The following is a 26693-nucleotide window of genomic DNA, read 5'->3' on the forward strand; positions in this document are numbered from 1 at the left end:
AGCTAATTAATTTATATATGATTATTAATATAGTGATTAGTTATTAGTCATTAAAATCGAGTTTTGGAAATTGCATTATCATCTTACGCTTATTTATTAAATACTATAGAATAATCATTAATTTTTATTTAGACAGTATAAGTATAAATATTTAAAGTAATTTATATTATCATAACTACAGAATAGCCTTCTATTTCTACAATATTTTTGCTATACATACATTTTATTCTTTAATAGTCAGGTTTAATGGAAAGAATGTCATATTACAATAAAAAAAATTTATCAACAAAGAATTATTAAATTATATTTGATTAAATTCACGAAGACAAGAATGCTTTGATTTGATTATAAATTGTGATTCAACTAATTTGAATTATTTAGGAATTTTAATTTCTATTTAAAAATTAAAATTTTCAAATTTGAAATAAAGGTATAAAAGAATTTTTTAAATGCAAATCTATTGCTGATAAATTGTCAGTTTTTAAAATTATTGAAGAAGAAATTTTATTGTTTTTTCTAAGGAATTTATTAACATGCTTTTATTGCCAAATTTTGTAAATTAATTGTCTTATAAAAATAACCATATAACTTCAGCAATTCTTTGACTGTTTCTGATTTCCATTCTTATCATATATACTTTCACAAAAGAAAACCATACAGTGGAACCTCACTTAACAAGCACCTCACATAGTGAGCAAAACAAATTGTAAAAAAGTGACTCACGAGCAACGTTTTGCATAATGACTGACGAGGAGAGGAGAAGTCCCAGATTGTACGCATGCTCCATCAGTCTGTGTTTAGCACTCATTCCGCTAGCATCTTAGTGTTGTTTGTGATCACTCATTTTTTTCAAACTTGTGTTCACACAAATTACATATAAACATCAACAACCATAGTCCGTTATATAATAAACGTGCCACACAATATGCCAAATTCTTCAGCTATGTGAAGTCTATAATTAAATATTAGATAGTACTGTATTTCAATTATTTTTTGTTTTTTTTGCAACTCGAATTTGCATTCCAGGCTAGAAGAAAAGATGATGATTTGCACTCCTTAACAATGTATATTGTATAAGTTTCTTTGAATAAACATTATACATAAAATATTTGAGTATTTTTTTTTTTTTTTTTGGCATGGAACGCATTATTGTATTTTACATTAATTTATATGGGAAAAATTGTTTTGCTTAATGAGTGTTTCACATTATGAGTAAGATTCTGGAACAAATTATGCTCGTTAAGTGAGGTTCCACTGTAAATTGATTATTTAAAAGCTGCCAGATATTGAAAAAAGTAGACACTGCTTCTTGTTGTCATTGATTGTTATCAGTCTTCTAACATTTTCAGAATTATCACATCCCAAAAGATGCAAGTTAAAATCCACTGATAAAATTTTGCTTATTGTAATTAGAGTTTTGATTATAGTTATCCTTAACTCCAGGTAAATAAAAAAAGCAGCTTAAAAATGCTTATGTGATCAGTTTCAACCAGTGCTTTAATTGTTTAATGTTTTAATTGTTATTTGTTTACATTACATAGCATTAAAATTCTGTAATTTAGTTACATGTATTATGCATTAGCTATTGTTGGAGGTGATATTACAAAGTAATTCAAAGTAGCAGACAAATAATACTGGATGAATTACTGTTAAAAATTTGCAATTTGAAAGATTTATTAATTAGATTGTTTTACCATGTTTCTTTAATGTCATAGTTAATAAAATCAGGATTCCTACTAATTGTAATCTTATGTATTTACTAGGGTTGCTATCTTTTGATTTTCCAAAGTAAAGGCGATGATGATTATGATGATGATGAGGTGTTGTGGTGGGTAAAGCCCCCCCATGTAATTATGTATATTATTACTATATTTTTATAAGTTAACGTTAACATTGATTCTACTAACCCTATTGTTTCTAACTATTTTACTCAATTACAAAAATATTTTCCTCATGGCGAGTTTTGGGCTAGTGCGGAGTCACCTACCCCGTGTCAAAGGGCAGAAGGATGATTTTTGACCATTTGAAAAACGACTGCAAGACGAGAAGCACATGGTGAGAAAGAGAGGAGCACCGATGAGAAAGGAACGAGAGAGAGAGAGAGAGATTCAGCGAACAGAGGTTCAGAGGAGTTGTGTCAAAGGACTGGAATGATCAAGATATAAAGGAGGTTTTGTCATTGGATATTTCGTCCCACCGAAAGAATTCCACGTGGTCAGGTTGTATTCTCAATTAATCGTAATAGACTTCGCAAATTGCCCAACTCGCCAAACAAAGAAAAGGGACCCTCTTCTAATATAACTGTCCTATATTCTTTTTTTATCTAAGTAACAGTAGTCTTAGTTTAATTTAGGTAGTTTAATTAGTATTATAAGATGATTCAAACTGATTGTGAACTGACCGCTTTCGGGGCTTGAACGTGCAACCAGATCTACAAGCATTGTGAATGGGAAGAAATAAACGGTTTAAATTCTGTAATTTATGTTGACTAAAAATAAATTGTTATTACTATCGTTTATTTGAAATACGTGTTTATCCGTGGTATATTATTTATATAACGTGGTTCTCATTAACCCGTCACACCACAGTGTGTGTGTGTGTGGTGTGTGAGGGGAGGGAATCTTAACTTGGCATCCAAGAATGGCAGCTCTCACTTTACTGCATTGCAGTCAAAAATTTTGTGGGGAATGTCTTATGACACATTCCAGAAAAGCTCTTTTTATAAACTTTTCTATAATATAGTTGAGAAACATTAGGTAACACTGGCCATCAGTATTAGCTGCATTATTTTTTGTTTTTCCTATCCATTTTGTTATTAGGAAAGATATTTTATCACTAAATAAGAATGAAAGGACACTGCAACTGAAATAAGGACTGTCCTTACCAAGTAAGGATGGGTGGCAATACTAATATTTACCTGCTTAATGTTGTTAGTCAGTTATTGCTAATATTTAGGTGAATCTCAAAGTGATTATAATAAGTAGATTCTGCTTTAATGCTGGCAAGTTTGTAATGGATACCTGCATTTAGTGGACAAAATATAGTGTGGCTGTATGCCAAAATTTTTAAGTTATAATAGAATATTATAATAGAATATTCTAGTTTGTAGCTTCTGTCCTCAATTCTTGTCTTTTCCTGTTTCTAGTATCTTCTCTTGTCTTCATTTCTATTTCACTTGGTTGATGATTGATGTTCTGAAATGTCCCGTGGGGAGAGAAAATGCCTAAGGACCAAAAGGGGAGAGGTAACGGTTTTCAGACTAGAAAGGAGAGTTCAAAACTGGGGGAGACCATAGAGAGGAGAGGTCGATTCTGACCATAGCAAGGGGCTTTTTCTTGAAGGCATCGTGCAGCAAGCATCTTGAGGCTTCAATTAATCATTGATGAAGACAGTCTCCTTTGTTCTCTGATAAAAAAATATGTTAACCTCCCCAAAAGGATAAACAAGGAAATTTCACTGAGAATCATAGAAAGTAATCATCTCCATAAAAAAGAAATCAACTGAGTACTACATAAAAAAGAAATCAACCCCTTTCTTTTCCCTTTCCTTTGTCTGTTTTAATTTTCTATTTCATCTTTATAGTTATAAGTTAGTTTTAAATTAGTTGTAAGAAATTTTTTTTGTAATGCATAGTCATGCCCATTTAATGAAATTATAAGACGCAGGAATCTTTTTGTTTTGTCATGTGAGTCCATGTGTCGAGTATCCTTTTTTTTTTTTTTTTTTTTGCATTGTGTTATCATTTCTTATTAAATAAATTATTTTAATTGAAAAGCTTATTTTCAATGTGACTTATCTCCAGGAAATACAAATTTCCAAAAACTACAAATTTTAAATACTGTATTTATTCGCATATAAGACGAGGTTTTTATTCATTTTTCACCGCTTCAAAAACCTAGGTCGTCCTATACATGCGAGCAAAGGATTCTTTTTGTTTTTATAAACTGTATATTTGCTTTTTTTACCGGATTCTCACCTTCTGGTGTTTAAAAACTATAGTATTTTATCTGGGTCGTTTGAATCATTCTTGTGTATTATCAGGAGTAATGATGAATAGCAATAGGAGGAATTCCAAAATTACACGGGAGCCCGATATAAATTTAATTCATTTCCACATGAAAACAGATGATCATTTGGAAATCAGAATTTGAAGAAACTCATAAGTGTAATTGACGAAGAGTGGATTTGACTGTTAAGAATTGGCCAGAAAAGATTCCCAATTGTGCAGCTTTGCATGAGTAATTGCTTTAAATATTAAGGAAAAACTTAATTATTGGTACAGAACTTTATTTTTATATTCTGAATATAGGTTTAACAGTGAAAAATTCTGAGGTAAAAGAAATGGTATAGGTACTTCAAATCATGGACTTTACACCACTTTGGAACAAAATTGCAGCATTTAAATAGATAATATAATAAAAACAACGAATAAATGGTCAAAAAATTTTAATGTATAAAAACAAAAGAGAATATACAAAATAAGATACAAAACAAAAATAAAATCACATGAACCTTGTTCATATGACTGAAGATAATAAAAAATGGTATTTAAAAAACTATACTAATTCCAAAAGAAAGAAAAAAAAACTTAATGATTACATAAAAATTAATATTATTTAGGTACACTAAATACTTAGATTGGACATCACACCAACAGTTGTATTAACTCAAGTAAGAACTTCATATAAGGTAAGGAGGCATTAAAGAAATTAAAAGAAATATTTTAATTTTTCTTTTAATTTCTTTAATGTCTCCTTATCTGAAGTTCTGAGTTAATAAAATTAATAAAAATCATATTGTAATTTTTTGTCACAGTACCTATTAGAATCAGTCACTTTCTAAACAAGAAAACACTTTTTGTAAAATGTCATTGCAGTATGCCCATCACTTATTCTCAGTTTATTTAAAAGTTTCTTCACATCATCTATCTTTTCCAGCTTAAGTTTATTCTCTAATGGTAACAAATCAACTAATAGATATGACCTTTTATTTACCTCTTTTTAACATTGTATGTTTGCATATTCCCGATCTATCAGAATAGTGCTGTTTGCAACAAACATATTTAGAGTTTATTCTGATTACTTTCATTTCAGATACTTTAAAATCCATTTTTGACTTAATGTGTGAATGAATTGCAAGTTTCCAATTACCAAATTGCCAGTCTTTACAAAGAACATGTAATTTTCCTATACGCTCAAAATTTTACTGTAATCTTCTGGTAAAAGAAGCAGTTCAGTTTTTCTTAACATTTTTTTTCCCACCCTTCCAAAGGCCCTTCTATGGGTAAATAACTGTGACCCCACACTGGATATGTAATTTCAAAAATTACACTATATATATCTGAAAATTTACTAATAATGTGTAATTTTTGTTTTGTGCACTGCATTCATCACAAAATAAATTAATTTTCTTGATTTTTGGATTTTCCTTATGAAAATTTCTACAAAATAAAGACGCAACCTCTTTCTAGCATATTGACTAACTACTTTTTGAACTTCTTCAGAAAATGTGGCCATTATTAAAGAAAAATTAAGAAAACAATGGAACACAATAGCATTTGCACTTTAGAAAGCAGTCATTACTGTAAAATAGTCACATGATCAATATACACTGTAATTGGCTGTTATGGAAATGTGACAGTTTGGAAATAAATACAAAATGAAAAATGTCACATTTGAAAATAAAACCAATTTTTTGATACATTTTTCAACAGAAGTGTGAGGTGAATGAGGGAGATATGTAGACAAAGGAACAAAAATAAAATAAAATTTATTGTTTTGCTCGATGCAATACAAGATTCTTTGAAGATGCCAACTAACACCTCTTCCACCAAATAATACGCACAAGTAATCACACGAGAATTGGTACAAGATCAATTCCTGTCAAAAATTCTATAACTAGTAAATAACTATACTAGTAAACTAAGATGATTAATTAGAAAACTTGAAGAATAAGAACAGGGGACAGAAAAGGGTACCCACAACCTGGTGCGACGTTCTAGTTCCAATGATATCGTGGAATGAGATTTCTTACTGGGCTGATGAATGGTTTCACTTCTATCACTCTCTTAAAATCAGTTCAAAGGGCTGATAATGTTTTCTATTCCTCACAATCAATTCTTTTCTCTCTTTCCAAAGTTTTCGTCTCTACCATGCGAGGCTAAAACGTACTGGAGAAACCAAATTTTATCATCTAACCTCCTCGGGTTCCCACTCCATAATGAGCCACGTGTTCGCCTTCTCACCCTCAGGGTTGCATTCCACTCTTTTGTTCTAAGGGATTAGTCATCCATATACCAAAGAAAGAGGGTTAAACAAGAACATTCCAGGAAGAATAGACAAATAGGAAGGAAAGAAGGGAAACAGGGAATACACAATTTTAAAGTAATATAAATTTATACAAAATATACATTGGAAATATGGCATGTAGCCACAGAAGAAACACCCATTTCTGAAAAAAAATATTGTGGCACTATAGAGAAGCATATTAGCAATGTTTGGTGCCATGAACTAAAAAAAATGGAGATATATTACTTTGAAAATAAGCTTTTCAATTTTGTACTGTCTTATAATCGTATTGTATTATCACCCTCATGGCTATTTGACACAACTGCACACTTTCACAATAGAATTTACTAAATCTAGGATATTTTCTATATTCTTGTATATTCCAAATACATTCCAAACAAGTTTTTATTAAAGTTTAGAAAATTTTCTGAATAATAATATTATTTGACAAAATATAAATTGAGAATTATTAAAAATAAATACAACAAAAAAAATAATGAATATTGAAAATACATTTATAGATAATTATTATAGTAGTATAATATAGCTATTTCAAATTTAGTTTCATTTTTTGGAAATTTTAGTTCTGTTTGAGTGCTCAGCTATTTATATATTATAGGTGGTGGAGTCAAAAGTAAGCCTAATTTTTAATATAACTTATTATGTTAATAGTACAAACATTTACAAAATACGCCTTCAAAACAAATACTTTCTGTAGCTTCCTTCAGTGCAATCATCACAGCACTTTTTACCTCTTTGGCTGATTTGAATCTGTAACCCTTCAACAGAGCTTTCATTTTGGTGAAAACATAAGTCTGTGGGAACTAGGTCTGATGATTAAGGAAACAAGCAATCATTCTGTTTCGAATATCTGGGTCTTTATCGATTGTATCAGTCAGTTCCCTACTGATGAATGGCTATTCTTCACATTGCTCATCTTCTGTTAATTTTCTTGGAACAATATAAGAATAGACACAATGTATTTTCAAGTCATGATGAAGACGACATGAGCACATCCAGTCATATGATCCCAGTATATTTTTGTCTGTAGTCTCTCTTAATCTCATTGCAAACTTAAAATATCATTTCTTTATTTTTTGCTGAAGCTAGCCTACCTGAATAGGATCATTATCTGTTACTTCACAATCTTTTAAATACTTCTACTATTCATGTAATCAAATGAAACAAAATGAGCTTTTGTTATTCTGAGTAACATTTTGAATAAAATTCAAATTTATACAAATTAAAACTTTTTAAACAATGTATTGAAAGCATTGGTTGGCAACAGATTCAGTCTGTTCCAACTGAAACAAATATTGAACACATTCAGTCAGTGACACCGACTGAATTATACATCATCGTCTTGTCTTGATGTAATAATTGATATCCAAACAAAAACATCTGAGATGTGAAAAAATTGTGCCAAAGAAAAACTCTTAAGAAAAATTTTAATTGTTGTCTAAATTGTCATAAGAGTTTTTCTTTGGTAAAAATAAGCCTGGCACTTTGAAACAAAATGTATTAAAGAATAATACAGGTAAAAATCTTGAGGGTACCACTTTATAATGCTAAGCTTATCTTTAATCTGCAGTTGAATTTACATCGAACTAATTAATAAAAACTGCATTAATTGACATTCACATAATATAAATGACATCCAAGAATTTGTTTGAATATGCTTAAGTTAAATTAAAATAATATATTGTTATATTAATAAATTTTTGTTATATATAATATTACATTGCATTTGCAGGCATTTTTATGCATGAAATACAGCAAAAAATGTAAAAAAAAGCCTCTGTTTTGGGGGATCAAGAACAGATTAATCCATTTTATATTGTTTTTTATGGGAAAATTTATTTTGGTTTTAAAACAAATCAGTTTTTGAACAACTTTTAGAAAGGAATTATGTTTGAAAACCAAGATTTGATTATATTGTTATATTATTATTATAGATATATAAGATTAGATAGGATTTTTTTTAAGCTGACAAAATGACTGACTATAATAAAAGCCATTCAACACATTATTTAGTAAGATGCCTATATCTAAACTTCATTTACAAGCTAAATTTGCTGTTTTTTATTACAAATAATTTATAGTATAATGATAATGACATTTCTGATTTATATTAGCAAATACAATAATGTATAAGTTAAATGTAGTAAATTCATTTAGAATGTATGAAAAAAATATTTAAATTTTTATATTGAGTACCGGTAAAATATAAAATTTTTCATTTGCACAATATATATGATATTTTCATTACTAAAGTATAAATTCTAAAATAAATATAAATACAAATTTTATACTAAGTTTTTATTATTAAACATTAATTATTTTAAATAAATATTAAAATTATGAAATTTTAATATTAATTTTAAAATGCTTAAAAGTATTTTAGATAACATTTAAAATTGAAATTAGCATATTAGTGAATGTATAAGAAATACATTTAACAGGATGTTTTCAATTTTGTAACCATTTTTTTTAATGTAATTATTATTATGTAATTAGTTCCTATAAAGAAAACTGTTAGGTGGTATTTTTTTCTTTTTGAATAAAAATATAATCTGAAAAATAAATTTAAATAAAAAAAATTATACACATGCAATTTCCTCATAGAGTTTAAAAAAGAAGTAAATTATTTGTGAATTATATTTATATTTTTCATTGTAAACAAAATAACACAAAGGTTGTGATTAAGAAATTTTGCTATACAACATTATTCCTTTTATATAGTAAAATATTATATATATTTATATAAACTACTGTTTACATAACTTATTTTAAGTTGAACACAGATATAATAATAAGAAGATTTAATGACAATTTTTAGAGAATAAGTAAAAAATATATTTACCTCTTCCACTTCTTCTTGGAGATTGTGTTGTTGTTGCATTTTGATTGGAAACAAAAGAAACTTGCAATATTAATGAAATAAAAATAGCATGTATATATAAGTTATGCTTCATGTAAGCCATGTAATTTTAATTTAAATATGAAAGGAATTTCTACTGACTGGCAGTACTCTTATTGGAATTCCTGTCCCTGCAGCTGTTGGACTGCTCAATGTCAAGAAGAGAAATGTCCTTAATTTTTTTTTTATCATCTCTTGTTAAACTTAGATATATAGTTTCACAATGACAAATTATAACACTGAAGTAAATGAATTGGAAAGATTTCTAAGGTTTTAAAATATTTTTTGAATGTTTATATTTTAATGTAAATAGATACTTTAAAATATTTAAATTAAAAATTTATAACATTAAGAAAGTTTAAAATATTTTTCCATTTAGATTATTAATTAATTATTTGTAAATTTTGTAACATAATGGTTAATTATAAAGTTATAGTAGATATTTAAAGAAAATATATAACAGTGTAAAGAAAATAATATATATTTTAATTATATATATTATAAACAATTGGATATTAGAAATATTTCTAAATATAAATAATTGACTTTATTATTTTAAATAAATTTATATAAAATTAATATATAAATTATATATTAATTAGTTATAATATTAAATATAATATTAACATTATAATATATATTATAATGTTAATATTATATTTAATATAAATTATATATTAACTAACATTATAATATATATTATAATGTTAGTTAATATATAATTTATGTATTAATTTTATATAAATTTATTTAAAGTAATAAGTCAATTATTTATATTTAGAAATATTTTCTAATATCCAATTGTTTATATAGTAGCAATGAATTTAAAATAATAAATTTATAGAAACTGCTGTTGAAATTTAAAAAAAAAATTAATTATGAAATTTTATAAGAAAATATTAATTATTTTTATACATCACATTTATATATAATCACTTTTTTACTACTGTTACTTTGGAATATTCCTTCTTTAAACTTAGAAATACTGAACAGAATGTTTTTAGAATTATTGCTTTTTCAATATGAAGTATTTCAAAGTTTCAGTCATAATTTTATAACATGTTAAATTTATGTAACCATTTAATAGTCATGACTACTGCTCTTCAGTTTATTTTTAGATATCATTTGAATGTTCATTCTAGTAATTAAATGATTCAATAAACACACAAACATAATAATTATATTCATATGCTCATTGAATCTTCCTATTGGTCATAAATTTGTAATTAAACAAGTTATTAATGATAATTTTTCCCTTCTATCTGAGTAACAAAACTCAAAATAGATAAAATCATTTTCATCATCATAATCATTTTTTTCATATTTCAGTTGAATTCAGTATTAATTGAAAGTATAAAAAAATTATTATTTTTGGTGCTGTTATAATATAGTATATATCCTAAAGCAGTAATAAATGTCTTATTAATCACATAATAGCTATGTCATCATGTGCCTTCCTCATGCAGACAAGACACTATTCTTAAAACTTCTTAAAATCTGTTGATGCGTATATTCATTCTATATGGCAATAAAAAGTACACGTTTCTCAGTATTTTAACAAATTCAAGAGAAAATATTAATTTATTCTGTCGTCTGTAATATGATTTGTTCTGTATTTTTATCTATATTTTACTTTTTTTTATAGTTTTCATATTTGTTAACAATAGATTAAAAGATTGATTTCATCCAAGTATTTATTTTAATTTAAAGATAACTTTTTTGATATTGATTGTATTTGTGTTTTTAACAAATTTTTATGTAATAATCTGCAAAGTATGTCTTGTTATTCAAAAGTTATTGTTTATGAGAAAATAAAATAGAGTGAAAACAAATTTCAAGTGCTTTCTTAATAATTTTATGGCAAAGATGATCATTAAATCTGAAAATCAGATTCTTATGATTTTTTGCAAAATAAGTTTTATTATGAAGTTTTCTCTATCACATAAAAAATGTAGATAATAAAATTATGCAATCAACGTAAGCTTAATTATGAAAAATCATTTGTCTAATTTTGAGTTAAGTTAATTTTCTGAATTTTTTTCATTTTTTAAAGAGACAGGAATCAAAAATATCTCAGTCGTTAATAAATTTTAAAGAACAGAAAATTAAATTTTGCCATTTCATCTTTGAAAATACAAGGTATATATTTTTATCTTACAGTAGGTCATTAAAAATCTTTCTGTACTGTAAAGAACCAAGTACTTTCTCTGTCCATTTTCAGTCCAAAAAATCATCCAAATTCCAACTCAAATATTCTATTAAGTAACTGGAATTTGGTTGATTTTTTGGACTCTGAAAAATGAACAAAGAAAGTTTAAAAGTACTTAGTACTTAATAGTAAAGAAAGATTTTTAATGTCTCCTGCAAGTAGAAAGATAACATTTGTAATGTATCAGGTTTAGTATGGTTGTTTATATTTGATAACATTTGGTTTATAAACATTAACTTTCTACTTGCAGGAGTGTTTTCCTGTTAGGGAGTTAGTTTATTATATTTTATCAAATGTGTTTTAATCATCTGTGCCAGACAACTGTGCCCACAGATTGTAAAGAAGGGCATTATAAAAACATTGTGCAATATTCAGGCCAATACAGTAATATATATATATTACAGTGCATATGTATCCCTTGCTTAATGAAATTAATTAATTCCTTGATGCTATCATGTATATCAAAATCAAATACAGTGGTACTTTAGTACTTGACCAAACAATCATGATCCACTAGAACAAATTTTCAGTTAATAATAAATATTTTTATTTTTAATTTTGTCATCAGAAAAGTTTTTTGTGATATAAATGAGTAACTAATTTAAAAATAAAATGAAACCTTAGAGTTCTCTTGAGGATTAAGAAAAGGGCAACCCAACAAAAAAGGAGGGCACATACCCCAATGTTTGGGCACCCCCAGGTGCCAGATATAAGTGTTTTACAATTAACAATGAAAAGAAAGGAAAACTAAGCAGCCTATTAATTATACTTTATTGCAGTGTAACTGTTCTTAGTCTTTAACATTAATTATATTTCTTCTTTGAAACCGTATTTGATGATTGTTGGACTATGAACCCAAAGTTGAGTTTTAATTAAACACTTGGCTTTATTTCCATCTTTATTTAGTTGATAATTATGATTAATTATATTTTCACTCATTTAAAAGACTAATGTTTTTACTCTTTTTCATAAATTCTCTTAAAATGTATTTATTTCTATTATCATCCAAAATTTTCCTGAAAACCTTTTTTAAAACTTGGAATGCATCTTAAACTTGAATTATTATGGTAATTCTTAAAATATATATTTTTTAAAAGAACGAAGAAAATGAAATTTTTTATGACCAAATGAAACAAAAAGGTATTTTTGTTTCTATATTCTGTATTTGTAATTATATTTATCTCTTGCTATAATTTATAAATGGGTCATTCATAAATTCTTTTCAATGTATTTTGATGATGCTATGCAAATAGACAAAATTGTTTGAAAAATAAAGAATATTGCTAGTAAAGCCTTATTTTGGAGAGTTTTTGTATAAATTTATTTTTTAATATATTGTATTATTTTATGTTTAAAATTTAAAAGTAATTTGCATTATGTAATTTTAGGTGAAGGACGATTTGGAAAAGTTTATACTGCTGTTAATAATCTTACTGGTGAATTAATTGCCATGAAAGAGGTATTGTTATTGTTCACTGTACTGTAAATAATGTGTATATGCATATTTCAAATCTTTTGTATTTTTAGATTCGTCTTCAACCAAATGACCATAGAGCCATTAAAGAAGCTATGGATGAAATCCGTACATTTGAGGGTATCAAGCATCCAAACATTGTACGATACTATGGTGTGGAAATACACAGGGTAAAATTTTAATTATTTAATTTTGCGATAAAAATACTTTCAAAGTTATTATTTTGATTGGAATAATTATAATTAATTTAACCAATTTAAAACATTATACAGTTGACTCTGCATAAGTCGACACCCCAAGAGGAAGTGAAAATGTGTAGAGTTATCCGATGTGATGACTAGAGCAAAGTTGGAAAAAAAAAAAAAACCACAAAACTACAGTTAGGAAAATACAGTAGTTGCGTTATACAGTAGTATAGGCTTACAATACATTGTGTCCTCCATTTACAATTACTCTGTAGATGAAAAACTGAAAAATTCGTTTAGTGTTGTTTGTTTTGAGCACTTAACTGTCTCGACTTTCTTTTTCAACGATCACGAATGCCTTGAAAACATCATCTTCGCAATTGTCAATTGTTGGCAAGTAACGTCTAAGGATTCTTAATGCCTCTAGTGTGAGAAAATGCAAAATTGGATTCTGGTGTGACGTTGATATAGATTGTATATTTTCTTTTTGTTTATCTGTTATTATTTTATACATAAAAATACATAAAATGTTAAGACATTTTTATTAATATGGTATATATATATATATTATTATATTATTAAATACATTAATTATGTATTAATAAATAAATCGACTTCCCTCCTGAAAAAAATGAGTTCGCACCATACGTGCCGAGTGAATTCATTTTTTTAGGAGGGGGTGATGACTTATCGGAGTGTGGGATGGCAAAAGTGTGTTGACTTATCCAGTGGTGACGAGTTAAACGGTGTCGAGTAAACTGGAGTTTTTTAACATTAATGCCTATGTAAGTCGGCCGGGACCACAGAAACTGACTACTTAACTGATGGTGTCGAGTTATCCAGGTGTCGACTTATGCGGACTTGACTGTATATACTATTGAAGTCATTAAACTATATATTATTGCACTGTATATCATTATGAATTATTCTTGAATGTTATATTTTAACTACAATGATAATTTATTGTCATTTTAATTTAGTAAATAGATTTAATATTATTTAATATATTTGTTTTTACAAAAAAGAAAACTGTTGTAATTCTTATATTAATATTAGGGCTTATCATATACAATAATCAAGTATTTGAAATAATTTATTACACTTTGGTGTATTTATTACATAAAGACTACCATTTAAAATTTACAATTACTACAAAATTAACTAAAATACATTTTGGAGCTATGGTCCTCTCTTCACAGAAATAAACAAATATATTAATACATACTTATATGGTATATCTAGATATTTAAATAATTTACAACATAAAAACATTTCAGGAAGAAATGTTAATATTTATGGAATACTGTAATGAAGGCTCATTGGAAAGTGCTTCACAACTTCATTTGCCCGAAACTCTAGTTAGAAAGTATACAAGAAAGTTATTAGAAGCAGTGAATGTTCTACATGAACATGGCATAGTTCATCGTGATATCAAAAGTGAGTAAAAAGATGAATTTTTAACTCATTATTTACATTTATTATATTATTTAAAAATTTGGTATGTAAGAATTATGATCAAAGCCATATGATTCGAAGAGGTTAAATTGGCAAAAAACATGAAAATAGAAAATTTAGTTAATAATATAAATAATCCTAAAACAAATTGAGATATTAGGTTTAAAGGTTTATCTGTGTTTCATTTCTATATTGTATGTTTTTGATATAATTCAATTAAAGTTGACATAAAAATCAGATGTGAGGCTGAAGAAATTTTACAGTATTCTTGTTTTGTTATCTGTAATTTATCAAGGAAGGAAAGAAAAACAAAAAATAATAATACTATAAATATTTTCACGTTATTATTAACATCAGGTTGCTGTAAGTGGAAATGGGTTAATGAGGTTAAGAGATTATAAAATATTAATTACAAGCTAAACAATTATAAATTATTGAAAATTATATATGTATACTTATATTGCTTTCATATAACATTTTTAATTTATGAATTTTTTATTTCACTGATAAAACAATAATTTTATTAGATGATTTTAATAAAAATCATTAACAAATTTTTAAATTTATCTCACAGATGTCACTAGTTACTATTTTGAAAAAATGAAATGGTATTAAATTATTATAAAAAATTTAAATTGGTTTTTTGTGTTTAGAAAGATTTTTTTAATAAAATATTATAATTTGATGTATAACTTTGAATTTAAAAAATGAAATTTTTCTTTTTTAATAAATTTTATTTTACTAAATTTTGTTTTCTGATATAAACAATTTTACCTCTTGATTAATTGTAATCTACTTCTGGTCAAATTTTCTGTTTATAAATGAATTAGAATACTCCCGAAGTATCTATTTGTAAAAGATGAGAGATTGTACCATGGAATCAAATGAAAAGCTTAATTGTGCATGGTATGACTAACGTGACCATTTATTTTTTGACTCAAAACGGGACATTGGTTTATTTAGGTTAATTAACAGGTAGTCAATAAAAAAAACACTTTTTTAAAGTTATTTATTCAGAAAAAGTCAGTTAGCTTAAAAGTTACGAATTAAAAAATATATATACCCGAAACGTTTAGTTATGTTTATATTTATCAGAGGAACAAATTTGCTTTAATATAGCTGGTGATGATTTTAAGTAAGAATGAAACTCTTGGCACGTTTTTTTTATATTCACCTTAATTATCAACATCGCCTTTAGAACTGAAATTTGTAACTGGGTCTTCTCAGATGGCCACAATTTGTTCATCATAGAAAATACTCTTTCTACTGGAGCATTTGTAGCAGGTAAACATAAAATATATTCAATTAAAATAGAAAAGTTTTCATGCTGAAGATTGTTGGCTTGAAAGTGTTTGAATACTTCCACCCAACGAGTTTCCATGGAAACATTTAGATTATTCCATTCGGTTACTTTATCCGATGTAATGTAGTTACAAATTAACGAAAATTCGTCAAAAACTTCTGCATCTTTATTACAGTCAATATATTCCTTTTCAATTAATACATCCAGAGATTTTTGAACATCTTCCCATGCGGGGACCTTTTTTAAATCTGCCCAATAAAATATCTCCATTTCTTTGGTAAGAAAGCAAGTCCACTGCTCCAGATATTCACGGCTTGTTTGATAAAACTCTGTAGCCGCCCTTTTCACAAACTCTTCATCTATGTCAGTAACATTATCTTTCGATTTCACTATTAATTGACGGACCATAAATGGAAGAAACTGATTGGTCCGTTTCTGAGTCAAATTGTCTTTTAGTTGATTGATTTCTTTTGCAGCTTCAATTGCCAATACAGTCTGACCTTCCAGTTTCAATACAGCTTGATGAAAACTTGCTGACAGAGCGTGTAAAAAATAAAGCCACAATTCGGATGTGGGATCTTCAAAAATGTTTTTTAGTAACAGGGGACATTTTTCAATACTCAAAAAGTCGTTTTTTAATGGCTGATACATTTTTAAAACCCTTTCCAAGGCAGGTATAAGAGCAAGCCATCTAGTTTTGCTATAGCCGAGCATTTGTTGATATTCCGTTTCAGTTTCGGCGCAAAACTCCTTTAGAGCTTCAACTCGAATCGTGTAAATATAAAAAAATGAATATATCTTCACAATAATGCTTTCGTAATCCAAGGGTAGCCTGTCTGCAGCAGATTTTATTGCATTGTGAATTACATGGGCTCCACATCCAATACCTATCAATGGCTTTTTCAGTAATGATTGCAATTTTGTTAACACATTGTTAGTTCCTCGCCTAGCCGCACCTCCGAAATTGACGTTGGCATTGTCTCCGCAAAATGCCACGACTTTTGCTGTCAAATTATTATCTGTCAACACTTGGTTTAAATAATCGACAATGATGTCAGAAGTCTCACCTAGTTGGTCTTGGAGATCTAAAATTTTTACTTGCACACCTACGTAAGGTTGAAAAAAGCGCAGTAGAATAGGGTATATTTTCTTGTTACCGTGGTTTGAAGCGTCGTTTAGTATTGTAATACAATTGGACTTATCAAGATCATCTTTTAATTCTTTCATTGCTGTAGGCGTCAAAACGTTTACTACAATAGCTTCTGATTTCGTACGCGCGCATGTAAATTTGGGATCAAAACATGATTGAATTAATTTCGACGCACAATCATTAGAGCGAAAACTGTGGTTTTCTTGTATCGTGTGATAAGCCCAGACTCCTTCTGCCGTGGCGATATCCAAATCCTTTAAAGTTGGTGCGTCTGATTTCTTGAAAAAGGTTAACATCGAAGAACTCGAAGGGGCGGTACGATCGGCATTTTTATGTTTTTCAGACTTTAAATGCTGTTCAATATTACTGGCACCACCATGGGAAACGCTAAATTCTGTACGACACTTTTCACATCTGACATCTGAGGGAGTATTTATTTGCTTGATAAACGGATATTTTGCTTGTGAGTTAACATTGAACGTATACTTGCGTTTCGGCATTTTAACTTGTGATTCCAAAACAAAAGAAGTTTAAGTTATTTACTAGATACACGAGCATCAAACAACAACAAAACAAATATCGAGAAGTGGGCGAACGAAAAATCTGCCAAACAATTAGTTAACAAAGCGCGAGCGATGACGTCTTCGCCACTCTCGGCTATCGTCGCGTCAACCGATGACGCGGTTTGCTCTCGCACACCGATCGCATTCGGCCGCCGGCGCGACAGCCGTCCGGCTGGCTCGACTACTCAAATTTTCGCGCGGTTTCAGAAAACGGGACAATTTTGCGTCCCAGAGTTCATTTCGGGGACACAGGGACTCGTAACTCTAAAAAGGGACAGTCCCATTCAAAACGGGACGTCTGGTCACGTTAGGTATGACTTGCAATGCTATGATTAACAAGTCAACCGTACTTGTTAATGTCTTGCTGTACAACATGAGAAGCATTTAAATTTTGAACATTTATTTATACTATTGATTTGGGGGACATTTGCAACAAGAGTAAGGAATTTCAATCTATTTCTCACAAATAAGCTTTTTATTTGATCATTGTATATTAGGAATAATCCAACATGTAAAACACTAGGATTACAGAGAAAATGCTTGGACTAGCCAACTGATTCTAATAATAATTTAGAATAGATGATGATCTTTAATTTTATGAATTCATTTATATCAGTTGATCAAGAATAATGCATTTTCAATCAAAATCAATCTCATTAAATATTATAACTCTGTTTATAACATGAAATATAAAAATTATGTAAGATTAAATACAATATGATGTAAGGTTTCATGATTAAATATTTTTAAAGGAAGTTTAAAATGTTATTTATTTAATAAATATATTATGAAATTGCTTTAAATATTAATTTAGGTGCAAATGTTTTCTTAACTTCTGATGGGAATTTAAAACTTGGTGATTTCGGATGCTGTATTAAATTAAAAAATCACACCACAATGCCTGGAGAATTATGTAGTTTTGTAGGAACGCCAGGTATGTTATATTTGTAAATATAATTATAAATTTCTATATTAATTTAATTTTAAAAATTAAATTGCAATAAAAATAAAGATTTAGATTATTTTTAAAATCTACATTCAGATACATGTCTTTAAATGAACTTCTAGACAATTATATGTGCAGAATAAATACAAAATAACGAACTTTATGAGAATTAAATGTTTTGAAAAATTAATTTTATAAATTTCTAAAAAATTTCATTTGATCAACCTCAAAATTTTCATATTATTATTAAACAGTTGAATATAAATAATTTGATGCTTTACATTAGTTGATAAAAAGGGCATTCATGATTCATAGCTTTTCTCACTATACCAGCTTTTTCAGCTTTTCCAAAAGTCACAAAAGCATTGCTTTTTTGATCACATTTTTGTTACTACAGGCTCTATGGCAAATGCCAACTGCTTAATGGAAAGCTCCCTCAGAAGAACATTTACCAATTGTCAATATCCGCCAACAGACAGAAGAGCCAGATCATTTTTTGATTTAAAAAATAGAGAAAGAAACCCTCAAAAAAGATGATGCAAACTAATAAAGTGGTCCAACAAACATGAAATAAGGATTGCAAATTTTTCTGTCAGTGTGTTTACAGTTTATAACTTTCATAGAATGTTGTGCTTTTAAAGGTGGGAAAAGCTTTCCATTGTGAATACCTCTATAGATTACAATGTACATATGATATTCAATACAATACATTTATGTATAAAAATAATACTTTAAAGTAATTTTAGATAAGTAATTCAAATGGAAAATAATAACTTTAGAATAAAAGAGAATAAAAAATATATCTGTTTGTTAAATAAAAACAAAAAAGTCAATTTAGATGATATACAAGCAAGAATTAATAATAAAAGTATTCAAAGAGTCAATACTGTAAAATTTTTAGGTATTGAAATTGATGATAAATTATGATGGAACAATCATAAAAATAAACTAACACTGTCTTTATCTAAATTTATTGGAATACTGAAAAGAATAATGAGTTATATAAATTTTTAGACTTGTCACACTTTAGAGTTGACAAGTGAGATAAATTTGTCACACTTAATGGTGTTTGCGCAATAAAGAAATTACAAAACATGGTTTCCGATTATAGAAGACTGTTTTGCATTTATAACATGTTGTATGGAACCCAAACTCTGATATGGTATTTCTGTATGGGAGTACAGCTTCTTTTGTTAGTAGGTTGCAAGTCATACAAAACAACTTTATTTGAACACTATACAAGTTACCTTATAATTCTTCTGTCACCTTTTATTATAACCAGACCAATATTGACAAATTAAAAGTTTTATATAAAAAAACAAGTTCTTTTAGACAACTTTAAAGTAATAAAGGTTGGCAGGAAAGAATCTTATATAAGTGATGATTTAAATAAACACTTTAGGCCCTCTAACTACAGCTATTGATGGAAAAATAATTTGATTCTACCAAGAGTTAAGCACTGTTTTGGCTGAGATGCACCAATCTACCAATTCATATATAACTGGAATGCTTTAAAAGAAGAATATAAAGATTTGAATTTAAACAAGTTGTAAAAAAAATTGAACTGTGACTAGTTTTGTGTATTTTTTCTGTTTGCTGTTCTTTTCTCTTGTTTCATTGATTGTTTATATATAAACAATCAAAACTCTATATAAAAATCAATAAAAAATACTTAAAACTGAAAAAAACGAAAGAAATGTATTAATTTTGAAGAAAAAGCTTCAAAGTACAATTTCCTTTTTCTCGCCTTAGCGCGAAATCTGACACCGATGAGTCATTGTTTACACAGCTGGATGACCTTGAGAACAGCTGGTGTCCTCTTTCGCGGGACATTCTCATGAAACTCTCAGGAGGAGAAGGGTAAAAAGTAGGGTGAATACTAGATGGCGGTATATTTCTAAATATTTTTTTAAAATTACGATTTTAATTGAAATTTCCGACCCCCCTGACTTAATTAAACGTATATATAATAAAATCTATTAATTAAAAAAATTAAAAAACTATTGGATGTTGTTTTTGACAACAGAAAATAGCTTTAAATAACTTTACCGCGAAGTAAAATCGGCACACTAGAACTTTAGAAGGATGAATGAAGTTTTATAAAAAAATCCCATAAAAAAACAATTGAGCGTTAATCGTGCGTCATTAAAGGTTAATTAAAATCGCAATAAAATTTTTTCGCGCGGGTAAAAATTTTTCAAAAAATTTGGAGACTTAGAAAACATTCCAAAGATGCAAAAAAAAAAAAAAAAAAATTTTCCGGGCCAAAAGTACCGTTTTGTTTGTAACGCTATGAAACTTGCCCGAGTTAACTCGGGTCCGGACGCCAACTTAATTAATTTAGTAAATTAACTAGTTGTTTTGACTCTTTAATATTGCATATTTTTAAAAATAAAATAAATTTTTTAATGTAAATTTAACATATTATTATCAATTTATATATCATAGCTTATATGGCTCCTGAAATATTTACAAAAAGCATAACAGAAGGACATGGTAGAGCAGCTGATATTTGGAGTGTAGGATGTGTTGTTCTTGAAATGGCATCAGGAAGAGTAAGTAATATTTAATATTTTCAGTAATATATAAAAATTAAAAAATTATTTAATTAATAAGTATTTTAAAAAATAATACATAATTATACTGAATATTTTATATAAATTGATCTAACAGTTATCTTGTTTATTTTGATTTTCTGTTTGGAACTTCTGTGAACACTTAATCTATTTATGAATTTGAACTACTTGACATAAATGTTCTAAATCATCATAGTTTCCAACATTTTTCAATTTACATACACCTTTTGTGAAAATATGAATGGTCAATAGTTTGTGAAACTTTCTAAATTGAAAATGTTTAAAGAATGTTGCCAAATGTTTTTCAATAGTTGCTCCAAAATTATCTATTGTTAATTATTAATTTACAGTTTAAAGCATTTACTGCACTTAATTTAACTTAGTAATAAAGATGCAAAATTATTTGGTAGATAAGAAAGATTAAAGTTATTAGCTTTAATTTTTGTTTCTTTATTTAATTTTTTTCATGATTATAGATTAAATAAATATTTTTTGAAAATACATTATATTTAATTTTATTTTATAGAGACCCTGGCACGATTTAGAAAATAGTTATCAGATAATGTTTCGTGTCGGAATGGGCGAAATCCCAAATATTCCAGAATCCCTTAGTGACGAAGGACGTGACTTCTTAAATCATTGTCTACAACATGATCCTCATCAAAGATGGACAGCTAGCATGTTATTAGATCATCCATTCACAAAAGTATGTAGACTGTTTGAAAAGATTTTATAAATACATGTTGACAATCTCTTATTTGAAGCTCTGAAAACCAAAAAGCTTCAAAAACTGAAGGTTTTTCATTGAGCTTGGAGTGTTACTAGTGTACACAACAACACTTATTTGCAATGGTCATTTACAAGTCAGACATATCTCTGCTGGTCAGATATTTTGTTTATTTTTAGATGATTTTTTTTTTTTTTGATGTGGAAAACATTGGAAAACATAAAATGTCAAAAACAGCTGGCCTATGTCAATTATGTCAGTTATTAGTGGAACCTAGGGAATCCTTACTTTCATAGTATGATATTTAAATACAGTATAACATTTTGAAATCCAAAAAGGTCTGGTCTCAAGGATTTTGAGTATGAGATTGTTGACCTGTATTTTATTAATTTTTTTATATGCATAAAAAACATTATGTTTCTTTAAAGTAGAAATCGAGTAGTTTTAGATTTTTATTATTAGATATTTAATAAATATTTTTTTCTTTGGAAAGAATAAGTGTTTCATCTGTTCAAGTAATAAATTTAATAATTTCATTTGAATTTTGTTGATACTAATTAACAATAGTCATGTAGAGTGCATATGTAATAAATTTGTTATGTACTGTACTACAGAAATGCCTAAGCTTAAATTTACAAGAAAAATCTTTTATTCCATTATATAAAAAAAATATGTTTTCAACATAAACTTTTTATAGCCATAAATTTATTCTTATTGTATTAGAATATTAGAAGACCCTAACAATTTTTAGTTATTTGTAGTTAGATTATTTTTATAAAGAATTTATTATGCCCATTTAAAAATAAATTATTATTAAAAAATTTTGAAGAAATTATGGAATTTTCCAATTTCTAATACAAGCTAATTTCTTTGTACTTCTGGAAAATTTGGATTAGTAAAAAATTCTGATATTTAAACTACTTTTTCAGAGTTTATATTTCTCATTTTTTCTAGTAAATTTTGGTTACTGTAGCTCATTATCAGGGAACACTATTACGGAAATTTTCTAAAAGTATAAGTTTTCTTTGATAATATTAGTTCATGTGAGAAAATGATCAAAAACAATGTGTGTGTTCAACAGAAAGATGTTCTGTTTAGTTTTGCAAAACCCAAAAACACTGGAAAGAGTGAGAAATATAAACTCAAAAGAAAAAAAAGCAATTTGGGTCTTTGTTATTCTTTAAATTGTTAACTTTTTAACTTCAAGAGTTTTCATACAGGCTGAAGGATTTTTGATTATTTTATTTTATTTTTACTAAAATTATCTGTTTTATTTATATTGAATAAAAAGAATCAATAATAATGTATTTTAATTCATATGCCTCTATGTCCTTATTTTCTACAATTTGTCCTGAGCTTATTAATAGGATATATTGCACTGGTGCACTGGTGGTGGCATCTTTATTTTCACCTTGTATTATACAAGGTGAAAATAAAGATTGTTTGTTTCTCTGAATAAGTTTTTCCCTCGGTTTCAAAAACCAAAACATCAGTGCAATATGTCCTATTAATAAGCTCAGTCCTCATGGACAAACATTTAAAATAAAAGAAATAGACAGAAATAAAACACATTATTTTTTAATAATGTGTTTTATTTCTGTTACAAGTCCAATTTTAATTGAAGGGAAAAATATCTTAATTCTTTTATTAGAGCATTTTCTTTCTATATTATGTATCAACTTTATGTAAATGATATTATATATTTTTTTCAAAATATTTGTTAGATCTCTAAATATACTAATGTTTGTATGTACACACACACACACAATTACAAATATATTTTTCAAAATATTAAATTGTATCATTTAATATTTCAGGTAATTGAAGATGATGACATTATATGAAATTCATCAATATAGGCTAATGTAAAAAAAGATATTTTAAAAACAAAATTATTTATGAGAAAAAAAACCTGAAAATTCATGAAGTATTTATTCTTATGCAAATTCAATCAGATGATAAAAATTTTTATAAAAAGACTGTTGAAAGTTGTAAGATATAAATAAATTGTTGAAATTATATATATATATATTGTATATACTATATATATCATTTCTATTAATGTTTGAGGAGAACTTTCATTTGTAAATACAATATTTTAGAATATCTGCAAATAATCTGGTCTTCCATAATTTATTCTTATGTAAAAATATTTAATTATAAGTTATTAAATGAAACAAGTAGTACATTTATTGATATTTTTCATCATTAAATATTATTTATAGAATTTTTAAATCTGTTTATTAATAATTATAGAAATTAATATTCAGTATTAATTAAATATCTTTATAATTAGAATTGATACATTATCAAATAAATATAATGCAATAGAAACTCCATTAACTAAAGATCAAATCAGTTGGGATCTTGCTATTCAGTGTTGTTTTGAAAAATTTGTAGATTATGTATGAATGAATCTTAAACAATTAGTAATAGAGAATGAAATTATGTATTTATTATGATTAGATTGATAGAAGGCAATAGCAGATCCAGAAATCTTTAGAAGGGGATGCAGAAAGAAAATATGTCTTACAGAATTTTTTAATACCTTCGGTACCACACTTTACTTCCTGAAGAGGATGCAGCTGTGCCCTGCACCACCACACTCTGTATCCACTCTTGATAGAAAGGGAATACGACTCCCCCTCTCCGGTTTTAATCTATACTTTAGCATAGTATAGAAAGAATGTTAAATTAAAATGTTTGTTGTTATCCTTAAAGCAAAAAATATCTATAATTAATCATGCAATGAAGGTGAGAACATCAGAAAATTGTGTTGAATTCATCAGGGGTGCAGAATATGTCTGATCACACAAACAAAGTTTAGGGAAATTAAAGCAGCTCCAGGAAAATTTGCAGTAGAAAAAAAAATATTATGGTGATAGTCACAAAAAATGAAGTAGCATCTCAGCTTAGCTTCTAGGCATTAATTGGGGAAATTCACCAAAATGCAAGGATCTTGTATTATAAATTCAGGGCTGCCAAGAGTTTGTATGGGGCCCAGGGTGTAAAGCAGATCGATCCCCTCTGTCCCTTAGCAGACACTTTTTTCTTTTTTTTTCTTTTTTAGAACAATGAAAATTTGTAAGATGTTTCTTTATTAATAAAAATCAGTCTTAAATATTTTATTTTTGTTATTAATAGTAAAAACAACTTTAATTTACAGGGATAGGAACTACTTGGAAGCTCTAAGTTTTCTCCAGTCCTGAGGAAAAATCCTCATCTCTCCCTATTGTTTCTGATCAGTTCACTCACTTGTTACATTACTACCTACTTACATTGTTATATATTTGCAGTAAGAATGAGTTGGTCTTGGTTACCAAACCAAAACAGAGTTTAAAAAAGAACAGATGAAACAAAAAATGAAACAGAAAATCTGTTTTATTTCAAAATTTTTTACAACACTATTTAATAGATGTTATTTTGTGTTGGCTTCAATTAAAATGAAATAGTCAGGAATTCTCCACATAGAAAATTTGCAAATTTATAAACTGCATTTAAAAACTTTCTAAACTGTCTTGATTAAATAGCTAACTAGAAGTTTATCATCATTTTATAAACATTATTTTTCTTTATTTTTCATACTTTTTTGTAAATAATAAATTTTTTATATGAAGTACTTGACTGACTTAATAATAATTATTATCCATTTTGAAAAAAATTAGTACATTTCTTTGTACAGTTTTTTCTGAAAAATTATTTATGTTGTCGTCATAAATAAATTTTTCATTTTTGGATGTCGAAAAGTCCTTTAACTGGCATCTCATGCTAAAAAGTAGGTCATCTGTTGTGTTGGCAATAACATCAAATTTATAATTGCATTTGCTACCATATGATGGTGATGAGCTTAAATTAAAGCATTCTTTTAATTTAAATAATTTTTACATTAACTTATCAATTTAGTGTTGTATGGCAAATTATGCTTTAGGTCTATTTAATTATTTGTATTATTTAATTTGAATTTTCCAAACTATTAGTAACAATTATTAATTAGTTCGTAAACTGTTATTTTATTTCATCTACAATAATTTTTGGAGAAATTTTATGTTTTGAAAATATTTTGCACTCTTGAAATTCATGTCAAATAAATAAAAATGAAGTATTGTAAATGTGAATTTATTATCTGTGGTTTTCAATTATCCAGAACCCACTTTTCCATTATTTCTTTAGTTAATAGAGTTTCTACAGTAATCATTTTTAAATGAAAGTAGTTTGACATCAAGAAACAAGGATTATTAAAAAAACTCAGATTTATTAATTATAATTAATATTTGAAATGCGAGCTTCAATTTATCATCAAACAGAATATTATAACAATAATGGATAACATCAAAATTTAAAAAGAAAAACAAACAATAAAATGGATTTTATATTTAATTTATTGAATAATTTTTAATCATTTTATATCAGCATCTAAGATATTTTTAATGTCACTGAACATTTAGCAATGTATTAAAGAAAGAAAGAAAAAAGTTTTCAGCTGTCAGATTACAAAATATAAAAATGAAATTTTAGAATATTAAAAATTTTTCACAAATTTCTTTACAAGAACAAAAGTTAAATACAGAATACTTTTCATTTTTTTTATCAGTTTATTTTTTAAGACAAATAACAGCAATATATGATAAAAACCAGGATGTAGAATTACTAAAGATATTGATAATCAGAAAACACATCAAAAGGAATTTTCTGAAATCTTCACATCATCTGTTTATATTTATGCAAGGAAGGTGTAAAAGTGAGTATGTGAAGAATTCAGAAATGTTTTTTAATGTATTTTTTTAGTTACATATAAATATGCATTACATTAATAATAATACATGGAAAGGATTAACAGTTAACTTAATTCTCCCTGTTGAAACAAATAATATACTTTTGAATTTTTAATCAAGCATTTA

At 27.1% G+C, this 26693-nt stretch overlaps 2 protein-coding genes across 2 annotated transcripts in view; one reads left to right on the top strand and one right to left on the bottom strand.

The window, feature by feature from the left end:
• LOC136979919 (angiopoietin-related protein 1-like) overlaps positions 1-9301 on the bottom strand; it is a 30405-nt gene extending 21104 nt beyond the window's left edge. Inside the window, exon 1 of the mRNA XM_067275963.1 lies at positions 9151-9301. Within this exon, the coding sequence (XP_067132064.1) occupies positions 9151-9271 (121 nt within the window). The 5' untranslated portion in view covers positions 9272-9301. The remainder of the gene's footprint in view (positions 1-9150) is intronic.
• Positions 1-24808, top strand: part of Mekk1 (mitogen-activated protein kinase kinase kinase 4) — a 104208-nt gene extending 79400 nt beyond the window's left edge. Inside the window, exons 20-26 of the mRNA XM_067275878.1 lie at positions 12805-12875; positions 12944-13060; positions 14353-14512; positions 18361-18480; positions 20941-21047; positions 21595-21774; positions 23613-24808. Of these exons, the coding sequence (XP_067131979.1) occupies positions 12805-12875; positions 12944-13060; positions 14353-14512; positions 18361-18480; positions 20941-21047; positions 21595-21774; positions 23613-23639 (782 nt within the window). The 3' untranslated portion in view covers positions 23640-24808. The remainder of the gene's footprint in view (positions 1-12804; positions 12876-12943; positions 13061-14352; positions 14513-18360; positions 18481-20940; positions 21048-21594; positions 21775-23612) is intronic.
• The last annotated feature ends 1885 nt before the right edge of the window (positions 24809-26693 follow it).

The sequence above is a fragment of the Centruroides vittatus genome, unplaced genomic scaffold, assembly GCF_030686945.1.
Source record: "Centruroides vittatus isolate TY-2023 unplaced genomic scaffold, ASM3068694v2 contig_651, whole genome shotgun sequence".
Classification (NCBI taxonomy): domain Eukaryota; kingdom Metazoa; phylum Arthropoda; class Arachnida; order Scorpiones; family Buthidae; genus Centruroides; species Centruroides vittatus.